Source organism: Ciconia boyciana, chromosome 5 (genome assembly GCF_034638445.1).
Source record: "Ciconia boyciana chromosome 5, ASM3463844v1, whole genome shotgun sequence".
Lineage (NCBI taxonomy): Eukaryota > Metazoa > Chordata > Aves > Ciconiiformes > Ciconiidae > Ciconia > Ciconia boyciana.
The window spans coordinates 82,650,263-82,672,425 of NC_132938.1; the positions used below are offsets into that span (position 1 = coordinate 82,650,263).

Sequence of the window (22,163 nt, forward strand, 5' to 3'; positions counted from 1 at the left end):
GAGGGAAGCTGAGCCCCGGGCGTCCCCGTGAGACCACGTCCCCTGGGGTCCCCGGCGCGGGGAACCGACGGGCACCGGGATCGGGACCAGGGTGGGACGGGTGACCTCCCGGGTCTCCTCCCGCCCCCGGGTGGGTCCCGGTCCCGGGCACAGTGACCCCCGGGGGCTGGGGCGTGGGCTGGTGCCCGCCGCGCTGCCTCCACACCGAGGGTCTCCCGCCGTCGCCCTCACCCGGGGCCGCCTGCGCGGGACGGAGCGGAGCAACCGGATCGGTGCCCCCCGCCCCGCAGCCGGGGTTTGCCCGCAGCGTCCTGGGTGCTGCCGGCGGGCGGGCGGGCGCTGGGACCCCGCGGACGACGGGCCCCGCCCCGCCCCGCCGGCTGACCACGCCCCGCCTCGCCGCAGGACCCGCCCCCGCGGAGCCCGCGCCCCCTGGGCGGGGCGGGGCCCCAGAGCGCCTGCGCGGGGCGTGGCCCAGGGAGTTTTGGCCCTCGGCGGCCACCGTCTTCCTCCGCCGGCCTCTCCCTCAGCGCCGGCAGGCGGGCGGCAGCAGCGGCGGCGGCTCCGCGGGCAGGGGGCCTGGCCTGGACCGGCCCCGCGCCGGGAGCCTCGGGCGGTCGGAGCCGCGGAGGGCCGGTGTCCGCCCGCCCCAGGTGAGGAGGGGCGGTGAGGATCGGCTGGAGAGTCCGGGCCGGGAACAAGGCCGCGGCCGGGGCAGTTCCGGGCCGGGCCGTGTGGGCGAGCGGGGCTGCTCCAGCCCGGAGCCGCGGGGCCCCGGTGGCGCAGTCGCCGCGGGGACGGGACGAGGAGGAGCGGCCGCGCTGCCGGGGGCTCCGCGGAGGAGCGGGCGAGGCTCGGGGCGCCGGGGAATAAAGCCCGGAGGGCCGGAGCCCGGCGCCCCCCGGCCTCGGCCGCGCCGCCCGCGGCCACACGGGGCCGGGCCCCCCCCGCGGGTCCCCCCGGTCAGTGCCGAGCACCGCCCGACCCCGCCGGGGCTCCCGGGCCCGTCCCGACAGCACACGCGGGGCTGGGGCGGGTCGGGGCTCGGCCGAGCGCCGGGGAGGCGAGAGCCGGCTCCCGGGGCCGGTGGTGGGGCTCAGCCCGGGCCCGGGAGTCGGTTTGGGGCTCGGAATCGGGCCCAGGGGTGGGTTTTGGCGCAGCAGGAGCTGGGCTGGTGAGATGGAGAACGGGCTCGGGGGCTCCGAGGGGAAAGTAACTCCTGGGGCTGGGGCAGAGACGGAGCCGAGGGGTCCCGCAGCCCCGAGCCGGGCTGAGCTGGGCGGGCTGGGGGCTCGGAGGCAGAAACCAAGTGGCGAGGGCAAAGCCCGGCACGTACGTGGGCGAAAACCACCGAGCGAGTCCCCCGTTTGCAGGGCTGGAGCAGGGAGACGAAGGGCTCGGTGTTCTGGCCTCGGAAGGAAGCTGGGCGGGTGGGTTCGGGGGCTTGAAAGCGGAAGGCGAGTGCTGTGCTGTGGGGGCTCAGAGACAAGAGGCCGCGTCGAGCGCCTTCAGGACGTGAAGCCAGGCTCGTGGGGCCTGGAGCTGGGACTAAGTCCCGTGTTGTCCGGAGCCGGGCAGGGGCTCGGGGCGGGCAGAGCCCGGGCTCGCCTGGCGGCAGGAAAGGTGCGGGCAAGCCGTGGGGTTCGGGGTCGGGAAGGGGCACCCTGGGCTGAGGCGGAGCTGGGCCCCTTCGCCTCTCGAACAGAGGCTCCGTGCCGGGGGCTGGGGCTCGCAGCCGGGCTCATGCCGGCAATGTGGGGTTTCCGAAAGGGAGACCAAGTCCCGCGTCTGCGGGCTGTGAAACCAGGCTCATGGGGGCAGTTTGAGGGCTGGAAAGGAGAGACTGGGCGCCGCGTGCCGGGGCTGGCGACCGGGCTCGTTTGGCCGGGTTCGGGGCTCGGAAACGGGGACCAAGGCGTGTGTTTTAGCGCTTGAAGAACAGAGCCCGAGTCCCGCCCTGTCGGCGCTCGGACCCGGGCTCAGCGGGGCAGGCTCAGGGCTGGGAAGTGGAGCCCAGCTCCCGCCTTGCCGGGCGCAGCAGCAGGGACTCAGCGCTGCGGGCCGGGGGCCTGGAACGGGCTCCCCCCGCTGACCGGGGGCTCGGGAACAGACCCGGCCCCGGGTGCGGGGCCTTGGAACCGGCCCCTCGCTGTTTCGGGGCCTGGCGGCGGAGCCCCGGAGCCCCCCCGGGAGGGCCCGGGGAGCCGAGAGGCCCGTTCCCCGCCCTGGCCGGTGCAGGGGGGCTCGGGACCCCGGTGCGGGATCCGCTCAGGCCGTGCCCGTTTCCAGCCTTTATTCGGTGTCTGCGCGGAGCCGCCGGTGCCTGTTCCGTGACACTGCGCCGGCCCCGGCGGGGACCGTGCCCGGAGCCCCAGGCAGGAGCGGGCAGCGCGGGGCTTCGGCCGCCGGTCCCGGCTCCGGCTCGGGCCCGGCCCTGGAGCACGGCTCCTCCTCCCGCGGCGCCGGGACGGGGATGGCGAGACCGAGCTCGGGGCTCCAGGGGCTCGGGAAAGGCCGGGCCCGGTGCGGTTCTCCGGCTCCACGGGGAGAACAGGGCCCCCGGACCCCACCGGCCAGGACCGCCCCGTCGGCTCCGTGAGACCCGGCCCGGGCTCCGCGGGTTGCGGCTCCCTCCCCGCGTCCCGGGCCACGGGTCCCGCCCGGAGCCCCCGCTCCACGCGTCCGCCGCGGCCGGTGCCGGCGCGGTTCTGGCGGCGGGGGAGAAGGCGCCTGCGCGGGGCGGGGCGCGGAGGGGCGGGGCTTCAGTGCGCGTGCGCGGGGCGCGGCGGTCACAGGTGCGCGGGGCGGGGCCTGGCCCAGGTGCGCGGGGCGAGTGGGCGGTGGCCCGGTGCGCCTGCGCGGGGCGGGGCCTGGCACAGGTGCGCGGGGCGAGTGGGCGGTGGCCCGGTGCGCCTGCGCGGGGCGGGGCCTGGCACAGGTGCGCGGGGCGAGTGGGCGGTGGCCCGGTGCGCCTGCGCGGGGCGGGGCCTGGCACAGGTGCGCGGGGCGAGTGGGCGGTGGCCCGGTGCGCCTGCGCGGGGCGGGGCCTGGCACAGGTGCGCGGGGCGGGGCGAGCGGGCGGCGCCGCAGGGCGCCTGCGCGGGGGGGGGCCCGAGCACATTTGAGCGCCGCGGTCGGCGCGCGCGCGCGCGTGTTGCTGGTTGTGCTCCAGCGGGGCCGGGGAGCGGGGCTGGGGGCCGTGGGGCCGGGGCCGAGCAGCGGCTGGGGGCCGGGGGAGCCGCGGCAGCCGCGGCTGGGGGCCGTGAGGCCGGGGCCGAGGCCGAGGCCGAGCAGCGGCCGGCGACGGGGCCGCGGCTCCGGGGGTTGTCGGGGCGGAGGCGGGGGGCGAGTGCCGCTGCCCGGGCGGCCGCGCTGCCGGGGGCTCCGCGGAGGAGCGGGCGAGGCTCGGGGCGCCGGCGAATAAAGCCCGGAGGGCCGGAGCCCGGCGCCCCGCGGCCACACGGGGCCGGGTCCCCCAGCTCAGTTCCCAGCACCGCCCGACCCCGCCGGGGCTCCCGGGCCCGTCCCGACAGCACACGCGGGGCTGGGGGGGTCGGGGCTCGGCCGGGCGCCGGGGAGGCGAGAGCCGGCTCCCGGGGCCGGGGCTCAGCAGCACGGAGCGAGGCGGGCGCTTCCCCGGGCCGAGAAGGGAGCCCTTGGGGCCGGGGCCGGGCGAGGGGCTGCCGGGGAGCGAGTCCTGTGTGTTTGGGCTCAGAAACGCAGCCCCGGTTGGGTGTTTCTGGGGCCAAACCCGGGGCCGGGGTTGGGGGCGCGGGGGCCGGGGCTGCGGGGGAGGCGGGAGGGCATTGGGGGCTGGGGGAGGACATTGGGGGGGGGGCGGGCGGGCGGGGGGATGGGCAGGGTGCATGGACCCCCACCGGAGGTGGGGGTCCGGTCGCGTTGGTCCCCTGGCATGCACCAGGCTGAATTAAATGCTTGAGATAGTCTCTGGGGCGAAAGGCGCTTTCCAGACCCCCAACCCCATCTTCGAGTCTTGCCCTATTCAGTGTTTATACAATGCCCAGAAGAGTGATTATCTCATTAGCTGACATTTACTAACTAGTTATTAATATTCAGGTTATGACAGTGAATGATTTACAACCCGTCACATGCCCAGGGTGAGGAGCAGAAGGTGTCACCTGCACCCGGCTTCGATGTCTTCAATTTCCAACCTTTTTTCGATGTTTACACAACACTTTCAGTATTTGTAAGTGAAATATTCCCAAAGTATTCAGCATTAGATTTGGATGTTCTAGGAACAGGAGTGATTTACAACCTCACAAAAGGCTCTTTTCAGCGCCGACAGACAAGCAGAGCCTTTGATTCCTGATTTTCCTTCAATGGTTATACAACGCTTTAAGCATATTAAGAATATTTGAGTATTAGCTGACGTCTATAAATACATTATTTACTTTTTATACAATATTAAGGTATGACGTTACTATTCAGGTGATGACAGTGACGTATGCCAAAAGCCGAGTCTGCTGTAACGAACAGAAGCCGTGAAGAGCCGGAGGAGAAGGTACCTTCTGGAGCTGACCCACGACCACGCGCTGCCTGCTCGGTATTTATACTGTGTTTGCTACCTTTCATAATTAGTCAGTACCAATTATGAAGTCTTCGTAAATGATGTATTCGCTATTAAACGATGACACTCGCACCAAGACGCCGGCAGGGATCCGTGCAGGCTGTCCCAGGCAGGGGGCACGCAGTGGCCAGGGGGCTTCGGCCCAGCTGCAGGTCCCCGGTAGCGCCGGGGCCCCGGCCCTTCCGCCGGCTCCCCTGGGTGCTGCTCCCCGGGAAGGGGTGCGGGATGGGACAGAGGGGGCGGCGAGGCCAGCACAGCCCCTCCGGGCACTCGGGGGGAACTGTTCCCCGAGCCCCGGCACCACCGCTTCACCGGGGGGGGGAGACCCACAGCAGGGGTGTCCCAGAGCTGCCCGGGAAACCCCCACCGGCCGCCCGGGGCTGCAGCCCGGGGCAAGAGCCGCCGGGCACCTCCTGCCCTTCCCGCCCCGGGTACCCCAGCGGAGGCCCCCCACGGGGCCGCTCCTCAGCCGCGTTCGGTGCCCGGAGCCCCCCCCAAACCCGCAGCCAAGGCCCCCGCTCCCCCCGCGACACCGGTCCCGCAGGGAGGGGACCCGCTCAGCGGCGCCCCCTGGCGGACGCGGAGCAGCACTGCGGAGCGCAGCGCCACCTGGCGGGCGTGGGGCGGCGCCGCAGCCGCCGGTACCGGCAGCGCTGGCAGCGGCGGGGCCGGAGCGGGCAGCAACAGCCGGGTATGGCCCCCGCTGGCACCCCAGGAAGAGGCGCGGGGCCCCGCGCCTCGGTCACCCCGGAGGCCGTCGGTAAGGCCTCGTGGTGAGGACATCCAGCACCCCCCCGTCCCCAAGCCGCTCGGGGCTCCCACCCACCACGCGCCCCACCGGGGAACAACGGGGGCTGGCGGAGGGGAGGCGCAGGGAAAGGACACCCCGGTCACGCTCTGTGTCAGGTTTATATTCCAACTTTACTCCCTGCCGCGCGGTGAGAGGGGACAGTTAATACCCCACGTGACAATTCGTGTCCCTGCCACCCCCCGCCCCATCCCCACAGCCAGCATCGCCCCAAAATGAACCTCCCAACCCCCAAATACCGAGCACCCGGTTTGCAGTTTGGTTTTCTGTAGGGTCTTACCTCATTTTAAGAGGCAAACCAAGGCCGCTTGCCTCGGGTATTCAACAAGGAGACGTTGCGTTTCTTGCTTTATTCCCCGGCGAGGCGGGGAACCGACCCCGAGCCCTGCAGGCCAGGAGCAGAGGGTCCCTGCTGCTCTCCCCTGGCTGATGCAGAGCCACCCCTCCATGCCAGGGGGGACAACGGCCCCAGGATGCCCCGCCACAGGCCTGGGCCTCCTCTCTGCACCGCCGAGGGAGCCGCTGGGCTCCCTGGCCACCCTCAGGGAAGCGGCAGAGCCGGAGCTGGAGGAGCACGGTGGGGGCACGGAGGGAGAGCTCTGCACCGCCTGCCCGGCCTGGTCCAGCAGTGCTGTGCCGGCAGCTGGGGAGCGGAGGTGAGCTAGAGCCCCTCCTCCTTCTCACAAGAGTATAAAAATACCAGCATAACTTTTCTTAGCTTTTCTTTTTAGGATTTTTTTTTTTTTTTTTTTTTTACAATTTATAAAAAGCTTTTACCAAACCAAAGCGTGTGCTCCATTAAACTTCTGTTCCGTCGTGCAAATTGCTGTGGACTTTGACTTCCAAGTTCACCTGCTTCACCTTCCTGCCTTTCCCCTCGCAGACGCCCCCGGTTTCCCTCAATATATTAACGTTCCTCACGGTGCAGTACCGGCGGTCCAGGGCCTTCCCCGCGCCCCTGGGCAGCTCCACCTTGGTGTTCAGGGGATGCTCCTCTGGGGCGGCTCTGGCAGCCTCCCGCTTCCTCCGCAGCTTTCGACACTTCCTGGTGAGGAGGCAAACTCCCGAAAGCACCAGCAGCAGCAGGGTGACGGCAGCGAAGGCGCTCCCCAGGGAAGCGCCCGTTTGAGACAAGGAGGCCGCGACGGTGGCTTCCTCCCTCTCCAAGATCAGCGACTTCATGTTGGTGCCGTTCTTGATCTGGTCACCTTCGTTGTCGTAGATTAAGGAGTCATCCAGCATCAGCCTCCCGTCGCTATCGACCAAGTCCCTGCGGCCTCGTTTCCAGCGGCGAGTGAGGGATCGCTGAACGCGAGGCCCTGCCATGCTCTCCGGGCCAATTACGTAGATGACTTGGAGGTACCACTGGTGTCCAGCTTCCACCTTTAAGAAAGGGAACACATGCACACAGGAAATTTTAACTACGGCTTTTCGATCAAGTGATTTCGTAAAGGTCGAGCTGGTTGCATTTTTTGTCCTGTCTCTTGACTCGTGCAAATACCAACAAAAAAGCCCAGGGTGTTTTTATGAGCACCTGCAATAATGTTTATCACCAAGTGAGGCGTTGGGTCTTGTTGTCTATCTTTGGCAACTGCAATAATTAATTCGGGAACATTAATAAGATGTTTTTAAAGAGCTTCTTTCCTGAGTGCTTTGGGAAAAAAAAAAAAAAATCTTAATCACCAGAATAAATTCCTCATCTCTATTTTCTGTGCTGGAGTTCGTGTCTTAAGTGGCTCCACTGTTAATTTATGGTACAATCGTAGCAATAAGAAGTCCCTTAAGCAAACAGAGGTCACTGAGTTATGAAGAGGGCCTCTCTGGGGAGGGACAAAAAAGCCCAGAAATCAGGATATAAAATTCTGCCCTCGATCGAGAGCTTTCTCTGTGTCCCTCCTGTTTCTGCCACGAGCTGCTCGGCTCCTCCGAGTCTCGTACTTGCCAGCCTCTGCGCACAGAGAGGAACCGCAAGCAGAGCTCGCCTGCCCCTCTAATTGGGAAGGGGCGCGGAGAGCTCCGAGCTGCGGATACCTTCAGAGGAAGGGGCAGCACCGTTTACGTGCTCCACTGCTGAACAGATTTCTGATTTCTCACCTCGCATTTATACCCAGGGAAATCAGGGAGAGGCCTGCTACAGTACGACCTGCAAACGCAGGTGATCACGTGTACGTGAGGCCACCTCGCTTCACGGAGACCACGTTGCGGGTGGGTGGGGAGAGAGCGCGTCCCACCACGCCATCAGAAAAGCTGGTCGAGGGTTGCCGTTAAACCGCAGAAGGCTGCAAGACCTACCCTAGCACAAATTTAGTTTCCCTAGGCAGTGTCAGGCCCAGAGCCTACAATTCACAAAGTATTTGGGACATCCTGGACAGAGAAGTTAGTTTTGGGCTACCAATAATCACTTGGTACGTACCTTGTAGAGAGCATCCACCTTGAGCGTAAATCCATCGACTCCGGGCATGCTGCTTACCGAATGAAACTCCGACAGTTCGGAAGCAAAGTGGGCATCGAAAGGCACGTCGTGGAAATACTTATCCGTCACTTCTGGTTGGTTTCGGTCCTGGAAATCAGAGAGGCGTTATGAAGAGGAGTGGACGCTGTCATCTTTCCAAAGCGAAGCCAGAAGCCAGGTCACTAAATAACACCCGCCTACTGCTGCGGAAATCGAATCCAAATGCCCAGTCTCCACACCTACATGTGGGCACGGACATTTCTTTAAACGCATAGCTTACTGCACAGAAAATATTTATGAACTATGTGATTTGTAGACACTATTTTAGCACTGGCTGTGTCGATATTAGGTTTGTAGAACTGAACATCAGGAGAAGAGTTTAACCAGCCTGCTCAAATATGCGTGCCAAACTAACTAATACCATTAACATTACCCTCGTCCTGTGAGTGGTAACGGGGCCGCCAGCGAGGACGCTGGCAAATGCTCATTGCAAAGCATGTAAGAAGAGCTGAACGCATCTTGGGAGCTAATCGTAGATTTATACGATGAAGGAGAACTTCTGCGTAAGCGGTAAATAAATCTGCCTTTATGTGATGCCGGTCCTGTCAATTCCAAGCCATGGTATAAGCAGAGATCAAGGGAAATTTTAAGAGCTTGGTATGTCACTTCTTTTTCTTCCTAATTTGTGGTTTGATTTTTTTTTTTCTGACTAAGAAATACTCATGGATAAAGACTGAGGAGAAACTGATTTTGTCTTCATGGTTTGCACCTGTCTGCCCAGTACTGCAAAAAATCCACCACATTTCGCTTCTCATCCCTTTGTGGTCAGAATCTGTTCATAGTTGGGGGAAAAAAACCAAACAGAAAGCAGAAGCAGAGGACGGTTCTGCATTTCGGACCCCTCACAGACGAGGGAAGCGTTTAGCACAGACACCACGCTTTATTCTGGCTCTGGTTTTCTGTGGCTGCACAAAGGTGCAGTGTGGCAGGGTCTGCCTGGAGACGCTGCAGGATGTTGTGGGGTTTGGGGGTGCCTGGGGAAGTCAAACGGAAAAACAACAGTGCTGCATCATCCGGGACAGTCAGGCTAGCGAGAACGTGCGGACTGAAATGGCTAATACGAGCTAAATATCAGTATGTGCGGCCCCTCCCCACAAGCAGGAAGGCCATTTAGTTCCCAGGTCTGTTAGGTCAGCAAGAGGCTGAGACCAGACTTCTCCGGACACGACCACACGCAATACTCAATATCGTGGTTTTGTCCACAGCAGAAAACTTACCAAGAGGAGAAATCGGTGTTTCAGGTGCTTGTTGGGTTGAATGCAGCCATACTGGGGCCCCTCGTTATAGACAGTGCCCGTTGGGTCAAAGAAAGGCACGTAGCCATCCTTGCCCGTACACAGATAGACTTTTTCCAGCTGCAGTTTGTAAGCGGCATTGAGGTTTTGTTCGGGGTTCCAGAGCACGCGGCCGTACAGGGTTTGCCCTGAGGAGGTTGGGACAAAACCAGTCAGGTTAAATTCTCCAATTCAACAGAGAGAACCACTGTTACAGCCAAACGCACCGAACTACACACGGCTCAGGGTTTTGAAGGGGTTTGATTTGCGTGTGCAGATGACAGAATACCGTGCCAGGCACATTCTTGTCTGGTCTTCTGGTCGTGCCATTACAGGGCTGTAACACGATCAAAACGCCATTTGTTGCTGTGAGAGAGGCAAAGCCAAATCTGGGTTTTACCCTTCTCTTTCAGAGGAATGGAAGTTGTGAAGACAGAAACATTAAGTACAAGCAGAACAGGAAAGAAAAAGAAAATAAATCCTACCCTTTGAAAAAGCCCCTTTGTAATCCATTTCTGCCAGAGACATTTCGGATTTGGTGGGGTCCATCAGAAACACCTTCTCGTTGTTACAGAGCTGAAACTCCGTGTTTAGGGAGTAGACGACAGGAACGGGGCGGTTTGTCTGCTGGAAGGCAATCGGGATCAAAAATCTAAAATTGGGACAGGAAAGGAAAAAGGACAGCTTTAGTTTGGACGCATCTGAAGTTACACGCTGGTGACCTACGCGGTCTGCTTCACCTTGCTTCCCTTCTGCTTTACTTTTATATATTTTACTACTTTACTATTTATAGTCTAGCAGCCCGTACTACGGTGGTGTTCAACCCAAGATGACTCCTTGCCCCTCACCCTGCCCCAGTTTTCCAGTAATGGTGGGGGGCTCTGCACGACCAGCTGAAGCCTCCTCCCAACAGGTTTGATTTTCTTTCTGTCTGGGAACAACCGAAGGCTACGTGGCCTTCTGCAGCCCCAAGGCTGAAAACTGCTGGCCGAGACGTACAAAGGCCCAGGACAGCCCCCGTTCTGGGAGTCCACAGTCTCGCTAGACGTGACAGAGGAAAGGCAGGCACACAGATGAAGGCAACGTGTTTTAAGAAAGTTGTTTTTTTTAAAGAAAGCAAAGATGCTTGCCTTGTGCTGCCAGGCGTAACAGACTCTGCCGTGCTACAGACTGTCTGGAGCACCCGGACCACCAGCCCAGCCCAGCCCAGCAATCTTCCACCGCCCTGAGGGGGAACAGTCTCAGTCGCCGGGGGACTCCTGAGCCAAAGGGGAGGTTCCTCTCCTCCCCTTTTCCCTTCCTGCTGCTGTTGTAGTGTGCCACACGCCTGCTGGGACCACACAAACAACCCAAGTGGGCTGAAACTGTCCTGCTGCTGTGACGATGGGGGCTCCTTACCGCTCGGGAGCATGAGCCGTACAGGGCAGGGGCTTGTCTCCAGGCTCTATCCACGGCTGCGTGGGCTGCACGGTACAGGGGATTAAGAAGATCGTGTACTCTCCAGAGTAGTCCTTCCTGGGAACAGACAGGAGACACTGCGTCACCAAACGAGACTCCAATGTGTTTGCCTGACACCCACCATGTTCTCATTAGTGTAAGCAGGCAAGACGAAGTTCATAGCAGGGCCTCTCCCTTGCCCCAGAAATGTCCATCTACTCCAGCAGTCGCAGGAGGGACAAATTTGACCTGCGGTGTTTAGTACGACCCTCTGTGCAAGGAGCACAGACTGTAAGAATAAACAGTCACAGAGAGAACTGATAATGAAAAGGAATTTTTTAAAAAAGTGAACCAAATATTTCTGCATCTTAATATACCTACCTCCACCAAGCATAGCATTACTGATTAAGTCAATCATGGACATGAAATCCTGCTTTTAACTTGCAGACTGCAAAACAACCTTGAATACACTGTGACCTCTGGTATCTGCCTACCCACTGGCCTAACTGCTAGAAAAATGCATTTACAAGGAGATGAACTGATTTTTCCCTCTACTTACACAACCAGTAGAGGAGCGTTTTCAGGCCTGACAGCGGCTCCCTGTGTGCTCTAGCTCTGAGCCCTTGAACAAGGCTGGCTCCTGACCGCTCCACACTATCGCTGTGGCTGCTGAAAGGGCAACAGGGATTGCTCTCAGGCCTGGCTTTGAAACTGCTCTGCCGCTGCTTAAGAACTGCTCTGCCGTTCAGTGCTTAAGAAGAACGTCGTGCTGCGGGAAGCTGCTGAAGGTGGCTGAACCCACAGCCCTCACCTGTTATAGGAGCTGGTCGCTCTCCAGAGCTGGTAGGGAGAGTCGAAAGTCTGAGCGCTCCACAGCAGCTGCAGGTCAAATTCGATCCCTCCCAGGTGGTCTGGAGTCATTAAAAAAGACTTGACATCTGGCAGGCTGTGGTGCTCCATTACAAAAAGCCCTGGGGTGAGGACAAGGAGGTGACAGATAAGGCAGGGTACGGGGAGACCCCACGCTGCACACCTCAGCACAGAGGGACTCCTCGTGGGAAGAGGGACTTGTTCTGCTACCTGTGCTTTCAGAACAGACCTGTATTTGTACGTGGATTTCTTCCTCTATCAGGACTAATGGTCTCACCTCTGAACTTGGCCTGCGTCTTGAACTCGATAACCAGCCGGCCATCCTCGCGGATGTAGATCCTGATTATCTGCAGCCGGGCTGAGAGAACGCTGTCCGTCTGAATCCCTGCACAGTGCAGCAAGAACAAAATCACTGGGGAGGCCACACAGCACAGGCGGTCCTCAGGTGGGCTCTGTCAGCCCCATGCAGTTCCAGAAGCATTTGAGAGAGCTCCAAAAAGGTATGGTTTGATTGGGATCATCCTCCAGTGAGTCAGCTATACAGTTCCTCTGTTATCCACATGTGCCGCCCAAGTCTTACTCAAGCATAAATGAAGTAAATATACTGAGGTCCCCCCTATGATTAGCCTGTGAATGTAACTGATTTTACATAGGAAGGTGTAGATAATTGTTTCTGGGCACTCCTGGCCTTAATTCCTGAGTGGCCCTCCATGAACGAAGCTCTACAATACTTAGTGTCACTGCTGGCAGAATAAAATCCAAGGTGAGGCACTGTCTGTTCCTCAAAGCCCTTTGAGCAGCAGGACTGCTGAAGGCTGCAGGCACGCGTTCACAGCACACACAGGCTCCAGATATTGTGGGAAAGGAAAGTTAACAAGCTGGAAATAGAAGACTCGCAGGCACAGGATAAACCACACATAAACGCACGGATGCTAGGTCTTGGATGTAACCACCAGCAGAGGACAGGAACAATTTAGGGCTCGCCACTGGGAGTACTGCTGTTTTAACAAACAAGGGAATACTACGGGAAAAAGTCCATCCGTGAGAGCCAGGAGGCTGAGGAACGTGACTGCAGCTCCCACATGAGAATCACTGAAAGGTGTTGGAGAAATCACTCCAGATATCCCACAGGGACCAGCCTCTGCCTGGCTGTGGAGACTGCTCAAGAGAGAGCTCTTTTCCTGCAGCACTTTCTAGGGCTCGGTGACAACTGTTCCCATTAGCAGAGAGAGGCCGGGGGGAAATGACAGGCCCCTTGCTAAGCTTTACTTCAGCGACTGCTACCTGTGCTCAGGACTGCGGTGGCAGCGAAGAAACTAATAAAAAGGAAAAAAACGAGAACAAACCAATTCTCCCGCTTCCCTTCAAATGCCTCGGACCTACCCGTCCTCCAGAGAACAGTATCGTAGAAAAAGGAGAACTCCATCTCTGTGTGATGCTCAAGAGAAGCCCAACCTCTCGGCGCTGTCACGTAAATGTAGGACACATAGAGCGGGACGTGGACTGTTAAGAAGGACTGAGCAGAGTCCCGTACCTGTCAATAAAAGCCCAAAAAGGTGGTTATGCACCTTCCAAAGGAGAGACGCTGGTCCAGGCTCACAGCACCCACTGCATTCGCATTCTGCTCTGCAAATGGGGAAAAAAAGCCAGAATACCTCCAACAGACAACTCCTTTTTAGTTCTGGACTACGGATGTCCTAAACACAGGGAGGATAATGTGGGGACGAAGTATTTCTAAAGCAATATAATGTCGCTGCACCATAAAGACTGAGCATTAGTGGCAAACAATTAGCTCATTTGCAAAAAAGTTATTGCTGGACTGCCATTTGAAAAACAATAGTGAACTGCTGGGAAGAAGTATGCAAGCACAGAGCACTCCTCACATCCTACAAAACTCCGACTTCAGACAAACCTGCATTCTAAATAAGGGTAAATGCTAAGGTGTCGTGGTACAAAAGGAGCTGTGGTCACAACTTCACCTCAAAACCCCCTCAGTTTCCAATTCTGTGAATTAAAAATAAGCAATTCTGCTTGCTCAGGACTGGCCCTAAGAGTACCTGAAATACCACAGCTCTCTGGCTATATATACACCATTTATTATCTGCGGAGCGCGGCTGTAGTCTGCAAGCCCCTGAGAAAGCTCAGAGGGACATTCCAGACCGGTTGGTGCCATGTACTAAATTATGCAGTTGTTCAGTTCAAGTAGTTTCTCTGGATTTGTGCAAATAATTGGAGCTATAAAAGGAAAGTTAACAAAGTATTCCAGACTGGCAGGAATTAAAAGAGATTATGTTGGCCGTAACATTCTGACTGGGAATTTAATACAAGAATCTAATGTAGATGAGATACTCACTTGAGTGAGGTGTACATGTATAATCCATCCATGAGAGGGCAGTGAGACACGTCTAGTAGCAAAAGCTGCTATTTTATAGAAGAACATTTCTGGCTTTTGGTCTGCCAGTTGGTTAATTAAGAAATTACTTTAAAATTCCCATGACCTCGCTCCACTGAGGCATACGAGCTGATGCACCTCTGCCCTTTTCTTTGCTCGTTTATATTGGCTAAGAATACAGTCAAAATTGTAAAAGAAGAGAGCACAGGTGAGAATGTTTTATATTTCCAGTACATCCTTATATTAAAAAAAAAAATATTTTACTGGCGCTCTGAAGATTAAGAGAATAAAACCTACGATACCCCAACCAAAATAAACAAATTAAATGCATTTCACAAAGCACCATTCTTTTCTAGGTAAAAGGGGGAAAACCCCCATGCTCCAGCTGTACAGAGCGGAGCAGCAAACATACCTGGCAAATATTCATGAACACAAAGTGGAGCTTTGCCTAAGGACTGAGAAAGATCTGGATGACGTGGAAGAGTTTTGGATATGGCTTCTCACCTGGAAGTCAGCGGTGACAGAGCCTCCGCAGACGTCGATTAATTCAGTCATGTCGTAATAAGCATCAAAAGTCCAAATGCAGCTCTTCAGGTTGAGGTGCTTATAGAGCTGGATCGTCTTCGGCTCTCTCACTGTGGGGTCAAACTGGTAAGGGCGGTCATAGCCAGGACCGAGAATGATGCTGTCGTAGGTCACTTCGTCCAGAAACCCTGCCTCTGGGATGAAGAGACATCAGGACACTGATCGCTCCGGATTGTAAAGAGCTTGAAGACAAGTACTGAGGTCCTGTTTTCATTCTCAAATCATGTCAGTGACTTTTATTATATTAGCAACTTAACAGGCTCCTCTCCCTTCGTTATCCTAGAGGTCAAACTGAATATACACAGGTCTTCACAGGAGAAAATATTGTACGAATGGGGTAAGAATCCTAAAAACCAAACTTATGAACCTACTAATGAAAGGTTGAAGTTAAACTTTAAGAAATGCAGAACAGCTTGAGTATGAAATGAAAAGAATGAAGTGCAACAACCTCTTGCCCACCGTGGAACAAATGTGGACCCCATTACCCTGAGCGTTAGAGACACAAACTGCCTTTTTTCTTTGGCTCTGGCATTTACTTCAGCAGTGAATTTGCTTTTACTGCTTCTTGTTGCCACGCTGGAGACCTCAGTGACGCAGACACAGTGATCCACTTCCTGTGGATCCCTCTCTAACCGCATGGATATCACAAGACAGATTTGAAAAGCAGAAAATCACCAGCACGGTGTGAACCTACAACCTCCCCATTATCTTTTAAACATTCCCATACATCGCATCTCATCTTCAACGGGGCAACTCTGTTCACTGCTGTTAGTATAGGAAGATTAATTATTACTTACATAATGTCAAGAGAGCCCGGAGAAAGACAAAGCCGCCTTCTCTGCATTTCTTTACTGGCTTGTCCCTACCCCCAAGTTCAGAAAGCAAAAGTTGGCTTTAAAAATTACCTGAGATGCCTCTGAGGTCTCTGATGGTGACCAGGTTTGAGCAGACATGCTGGTGCCTGTAGATAGACTCGGAGAGAAGGAAATGCAGATTGTGCAGCGGCAGGGTGGAGATGAGGGGCAGCATACCATCCTGATGGGGGATCTGCACCGAGATGTGGATTCTGGAACAAATAGCGGATGAGACAGTAGAAAAAAGCAGCCCTGGCAGGCATGGGAGCCTCGCACATTACCCCACGCCCCACAGCAGCGCAGCGCAGACAGGGTGAGCCTGCTAGTGGCAGCCTGATACTTAGTTTCAGCTAGATTTCCCCGTCTACGTATCTGCTCCTTAAGCTGTCCCACCAACTCCAATTCCCTGAGGGGCAGGGCACCCGCTCAGCAGAGTAGGGTGCGAGGAAGAGAGTGGGAGCGCTACCCTGAGCGCCTTACGCTGTTCAAGAGGGCACACCGCGTGGAGGGATGTGGTTTCAGACACACGTTCTCCTCTGGACCCAAGCCAGCTCTGTAACCCTGGGGGGCCCGGGGAAGGACCGTGCTCTCCCCTTCTCCAGGCTCATACCTGTTGGGATGCTCCTTGTGCTTGACATCCAAGTACTTCAGAGTGGCAATGAATGACTGTGCCTGGAAACCTCGGGCCGTCCCTGCGACCACAGGAGTGTGACAAATGGCACTGTCTGTGCCTATGGTAACCATGTTGCTTCTCAGGGGGGTCCCCACATGGCCAGCCTTGTCCACAGCCTTGGCCACACAGCGCACGTGGAACCGCCGGCTGAAGTAAATGCTGTCCAGGACCTGCAGGGAACGAGGAGGGAGAAACGTGCATGTGGGTCAAACACACCAGCGTTGCAGCATCTGACCGTGTAGCAAAATCACTTTGTCCCGGTGTTTTGAAGCAGCACGGAGGCGAGGCACACGCAAACACAAACTAGGAGCATGTGCGTGCCAATGTCTGCTTGGCCACTTGAGCATGCCGGTGTGACCGGCCTCTTGTTACCGACGCTGCAGCAGACGCTCGAGTACGTCGGGTACTTTACAGCTTCCTAACTCTGCCCACATACTGAAGGGAGGGGAAGAGGGAGCCCGAGCTGTTATGATCTGCCAGGCTCCATCTGTCTCCTGCCACCAGGGATTTACTTAAGTGTCTGAGTGCTCACAGCTACTTCCCACATCAACAGAAGTGGTGCTTTTAGCAGGCTCAGTGAAGAACAGTGCTAAATTTTCTGAAGCCAAAAGAAAAAAAAATAATCCCCAAAGAAGCACCCATATGTCTCATGCCAATTCCTAAATCCAAGGTTTTAATCTCTGTGTAACTAAAGCGTGCGCTACCCACTAAAAATGTCTCAGACTCATGCACGAGTAGGCATGGTCTAGAAACACACCTGGATGCCCCAGAAGAGCTGAGACATCAGAACTGGGAGCACCTGGGAAAAGCCCTCAGAGGAAAACAGTAATTCTGTTTGTGGGGCAGGACACGAACAGCCCAGGGACAGAGAGGTCTCAGGCCACGCATGGAGCAATGCAGCAAAACGGGTGCCCAAAGGAACAGCAGTTCGTAACTTGAGCGATGCTCTTCCTGCAACTTGAGCAGGATGGAAGGAAAGCAGACAATCCCACAGCCAAACCCTGGTGACACAGGTCACATCAGTGTGCTGAGCTCTTATTCAGGCACAGCCACTTTTTCAGGTGCGTGACTTCTCAGCTGCAGGAATGCAACCGGATTTCACATGTGAGTGATCACACAGGACTGTCGTGGCTTAACCCCAGTCGGCAACTAAGCACCAGCAGCCGCTCGCTCACCCTCCCCCTCCCAGTGGGATGGGGGACAGAATCTGAAAAGCACAAGTAAGAAAACTCTGACTTGGGCTGAGGTAAGACCAGTTTAATAATTGAAATAAAATAAAATAAAATAATAATAATAATAATAAAAATAATAATAATAATAAAAATAAAAAAATTGTAATGAAAAGGAAAATAACAACAGAGAGAGAGGAACAAAACTCAGGGAAAAAAACAAAAAAACCACAAGTGATGCAACCGCTCACCACCTGCCGACGGATGCCCAGCCAGTCCCCCAGCAGCGATCGCTGCCCCCGGCCAACTCCCCCAGTGTCTATACTGGGCATGACGCCCTATGGTATGGAACAGCCCTTTGGGCAGTTGGGGGCAGCTGTCCTGGCTGTGCCCCCTCCCAGCTCCTTGTGCACCCGGCAGAGCAGGGGAAGCTGAACAGCCCTTGACCAGTGTGAGCGCTGCTCAGCAACAACTACACCATCGGTGTGTTATCAGCATTATTGTCATCCTAAACCCAAACCACAGCGCTATTCCAGCTGCTGGGAAGAAAATTACCTCTACCCCAGCCGAAACCAGGACAGGTACACAGACTGACAGAGCTGCCCCAAGCCCTTGCTGACTTACGGCATGCGCTCTTGCAGCTTCGCCATGCCGGTACCTAGCCACGTACCTTATGGTTGACGCTAGTGAACGGTGTGTTGTCAGTGATGGTTTCAAAAGGCGACCTGGCTCCATTCCCATCCGTGGGGGTTGCTACTTCCCAGCTGAACTGTATCGAAGACTGGTTGATCCCAGCCTCGCTGCAGCGTTCCTTCATGACCGTGTACTTGGGGAAGTGAGGGTCACAAGGAGTGACACAGATGAGCGGATAGCCTGGGGAAGGGAATTTCTTAGCACCGTCCTTGGTCACTTCTTCCACCCGGTCGTAATCAGCCAGGGTGACGACCTGTATGGATGCAAGACGGCAGCATTTGCCTGGGGCTGAGGGGAGGAGCAGACAAGGCTGTCCTTCCCACACGCTCCAAGCCTGCTACATCATTGCAGCTCTTAATTTTATTTCAGAAACCCCACTGGGGTTTTCAGTCTGTACGTGAAGGGTACTAAATCACATCCATTGCAAGGGGCACTTACCACGGGAGGTGCTGGTAGAATCAGGCTCCCTGCTGCCTCCTGATCCAAAATAGTCACTATTGCGGTGCTGGTATCTCCAAGAACAGCTTCCACCGGATCATCTGGCCCCAGCACCAGAGAAAAGGACTCATGCCACTCCCGGTCTTCATTGGACATGATCTCCACCTTAAACATGGTGTGGTTCACACCTGTGAGAGGAAATGCAAAAGAAACAGAGAGAACTCGATTCATCATCACATATTGCTCTGAAGTTCTCATAAAAACACTACACAGCAGGTCTAGGCTATGACCACTGAAACATTATGATAAAATACGCATTATAAATTTTATTTCCGCTCATTGCTACTAATAATTTAGCCCCGTCCCCAAAGGGGCTCTATACATAAAACTCCAGCTATGACAACTGATCCAAGTGATCAGGTGATAGATTTACTAGCAGATGCCATCTGAGGATTAATAATGCCTGTCTTGTATTAGTTGTCTGTAGTAAAAATCTATGATCCAAAGTACATCCCCAGCCCTGCCGCGAGCATCTCTGCTCTCTCACACCAGTATGCAGAATTGTTTTGTGAGGGCTTCTTGGTCCAGCAACACGGTCTGAGCTGTTGCACTGGATCCTGAAAGATCTCTGCTGAGCCCTACATCCTCTGAAAACCACTTTACTCTCGCCTGCCAGATGCTAGTGCTTCTTCCTCTGTTCTGATCACCCTTCATTTAACAGTTCAGCCCTTTCGCATAACAAAATTATAGCCATAGCAGAGTGCGAGGCTGCAGCCCAGAAGAGTCACGCTTTCAAAAAGACCACATAGTAAGTGGTCTACGTAGTATATTTCAAAGACATTACTAAAAAACAAAACAACAAAAAACCCCAAACAAACCAAACCCCAGATCCTTCTCATCTAGCGGGGCACTGTGAAGGGATGAAATGTTGTACACAAGAGAGAACACGGCAAGATTTGGCACGGCCTTCCCATTTTTTCAAGTGACGTTCATTCCAGTGAGCAGAAAGCCTCAACCATCTTTCTATCTCCTTAGGCATTTGCAGTCTGCTCAGTAAAGAGCTTGCCACCTCCGGGCTTTCATTCCCTCCTCCTTTTTATTGCCCCCCTGCTTGGGCAGCTGCTTGGCACTTTGCTTATCGAGCGGAGAGGGCTGGTGCTCAGAACGCCAGTGTGTTTGAACTGAGAATGATGAGGCAACCAGAAGGGGAGAGGGGAAAGGACATGCCTAATGCAAGGAAAGGGGAAAAGTCTTGCACCCCACCTCTAACACACTGAAGAGCTGGATGGGTGTTTCTTCCCACAAAGACTGTGACGAGCCCAAGATCAAACCCCAAATCAAATCTAAACCCCAAAATCTAAGGGTATATTATGCCTTCTAACAGCTAATGCAGTTCACTTCACTGGGAGCAGTTAGACATGTGTTGTGTTGTAAACCTCATGCAAAAAGCGGCTTTTTCCAAATCTCCTGAATGTTTCCCTTCAATGCTCCTTTCTGATATACACAAAATGTTACTGGTCACACCACCACCTCTAACTTTCCCTCCAAGGACCCTTTACCTGGGCTGAATTTGAGCATTCGACTCTTGGGGTAGTAATCCACTCCGGCCTGAGCTGAGCCATCGCGGGTGCTACAGCGGACTTTTGAGGTCCTGTTCTGATCCCCTCTCCGGACCACCTTGATATTTAAAACAGCAACACCCTCCGGGCCAGGCGGCTCCCGTACTTGGTACGCAGCTTCTTCAAACTCAATGGTGGGTGCTAAAGAAAGAGCAGTGAAGAAAAAGCCCCAGGTTTGCACACCAGCTGACTGTTTACAGATGAAGGACATTCAGCAACTGGGGTGAGCTAAGCTCAGCTCCTTTTAGACTCTATCTACACGTCTTCAGAGCAAGGGACTCCTCAAAGCAGGGGCCAAAACTGGAGCTGTAAGGGTTGCGTGTGAATTTGGGCAAGGGGTGGGGCAAAATCCAACACAGGTATTGGGCTGCAGAGGATGGCAAATGATTCTCGCATCCCCTGCCTCCCACTGAACCACACGCCCTCAAATCCATACCACGTGATGGTGCTACAGCCCCCACTGGCAGTCACACCAGAGGGACCTGGCATCCCCCTTCTTCCCCACAGGTCTCTGCAGGCTGTGACACTGTGGAGGGAAGGCAACCTCTCCCAGGGGAAGCACAACAACTCCCTGTGCAACTGCAGGGGAATGGGAAATGGGACAAACGGTGGGTTCAAGCCACTGTTATTCAATCCCTCCGTTTAGACCAGTCCGGTGCACAAAGCCACCGCATCAGGGACCTGCACACAGAGCTGTGACCATGTGACTGAAGGCATTCACGTGCACTAAATTAAACCACAAACTGTTGATGAGACTGTGCTGACTACCCTGGAACTGCATCCTACACTACAAGTCCTACGTCCTTGTTGAGTCTCATCGCTTACCATCTTCGTCATTGGTGACAGTTATGGTCGCCATGTCCATCTTTCCAATCCTAGCTCCACTCCAATGGTTGCCAAGCGGGCTACCAAGATAGACCTGGAACTGCTCTTCTGGTTCAAAGGCAGAGTCATCACTGATAGAAACACTGCAGTTCTTCACCTAAAGCCAGGTAAGCAGGAGAAAACAGCAAACATTCATAAATACCCTGAAGCCACTTAGAGGCCACACTGTACTTCACTATCGAGGGTTTAATGTCTAAATACTGTCAGTCCCAGAAGAAACACTTCTATTTTTAAGGCTGCTACTTCAGTGTGGACAGACCACACAGTTACATGATGAGACACAGCAGTGAAGACATCTGCTTCCACAAACCGACAGCCCTCTGTTACAACAATCCCGAGTCCTACTGACACGGAGGATTTGCATTTCACGTTTCAACCAGTTTTATCATGAAACAAACGACCCCTTCAGAGTCACGTCATACTTCCAGGACCAGAAGAATTTGTGACTTTAAGCATCTACGAAACCAGTTTGGACAGCCTCTGTCAGCTTCCTCTGACAATGCAGAGTCGAGGAGGAGATCTGAACCTCTCCCATCAATGGTTCTTCATTCTCCCTGTAAGCCAGGTTCAGCTCACCTTCTCCCCTTTCAAGAAAGTGATGCGAGACTCCTCTGCATTTCTCCGCTCTGCAAAGTCCTCCATGACCTCTGCTGTCTGGCTCTGTGTGTAGCACCTGACAGAGGACTCATAGCTCAGGTCCCCGGTGCGGAAGATGGGGATGTGCAGAGTACCGGCCTTCTCCTTCACTGTGTACGTATCCTTGGTGAACTGCATGCTTGGTACTGCAGGAGGCAATAAAAAGAGTCAAGCGTTCAAGCTCCACAGAGAGACAGCAGCTAAGTGAGGCACAAAGACCCTAGGAGAACTGCTGCATGGAGTCTGACAGCCAGAGAACAAGACGGCAGCTTCACTGTGCCTCAACACAGGATTTGGTTTCAAACAAACAAGTGACCATTACTGCCATCATCCCTCTATAGAGCCCGGGATCAGCAGGCCCTGCAGTGCTTCAAAAAGAAGGTATCTCTTCTCGTCACCTCTCAGTCACCTACTCCAACAGTTGATGAAACTTGTTCCTTCCCTAATGTTTTGGTGCTGTTGCAATGCGCTGGAGAACAAGACAGGGCCGGCGGTACAGGGATGGTGTGTTTGCAAGGCATGTCAGGAGGGGATTGTATGAGGACTCTACTGAAATGGATGCTATGTCTCAAAGCATTATCCTACTGTCTGCGGACAGACACAGAACAAATAGCTTGCAGCAGACCTGAACAGAAGATACAAAGGCAGAAATGATTATAGACTACTACAAAGTTAAATTATACAGTGTGTGCTTTCCTTAGGCAAGCAAACACGAGAGACATGAAAACAC

At 55.6% G+C, this 22,163-nt stretch overlaps 1 protein-coding gene and 1 long non-coding RNA gene across 2 annotated transcripts in view; one reads left to right on the plus strand and one right to left on the minus strand.

Annotated features, from left to right (window-relative positions):
• The first annotated feature begins 477 nt into the window (after positions 1-477).
• On the plus strand, positions 478-4,664 carry LOC140651895 (uncharacterized). Its single transcript, XR_012042584.1, has 3 exons — positions 478-653; positions 4,078-4,207; positions 4,450-4,664. It is a non-coding gene; the product is annotated as an uncharacterized lncRNA (long non-coding RNA).
• Positions 4,665-6,194: 1,530 nt separating this feature from the next.
• Positions 6,195-22,163, minus strand: part of FRAS1 (Fraser extracellular matrix complex subunit 1) — a 177,204-nt gene continuing 161,235 nt past the window's right edge. Inside the window, exons 59-74 of the mRNA XM_072863417.1 lie at positions 21,374-21,579; positions 20,738-20,894; positions 19,853-20,053; positions 18,294-18,481; positions 17,833-18,108; positions 15,931-16,163; positions 15,372-15,532; positions 14,386-14,600; positions 12,873-13,023; positions 11,767-11,874; positions 11,431-11,590; positions 10,581-10,697; positions 9,668-9,834; positions 9,126-9,331; positions 7,810-7,956; positions 6,195-6,779 (exon numbers count right to left, since the gene is read on the minus strand). Of these exons, the coding sequence (XP_072719518.1) occupies positions 6,195-6,779; positions 7,810-7,956; positions 9,126-9,331; positions 9,668-9,834; positions 10,581-10,697; positions 11,431-11,590; positions 11,767-11,874; positions 12,873-13,023; positions 14,386-14,600; positions 15,372-15,532; positions 15,931-16,163; positions 17,833-18,108; positions 18,294-18,481; positions 19,853-20,053; positions 20,738-20,894; positions 21,374-21,579 (3,278 nt within the window). The remainder of the gene's footprint in view (positions 6,780-7,809; positions 7,957-9,125; positions 9,332-9,667; positions 9,835-10,580; positions 10,698-11,430; positions 11,591-11,766; positions 11,875-12,872; positions 13,024-14,385; positions 14,601-15,371; positions 15,533-15,930; positions 16,164-17,832; positions 18,109-18,293; positions 18,482-19,852; positions 20,054-20,737; positions 20,895-21,373; positions 21,580-22,163) is intronic.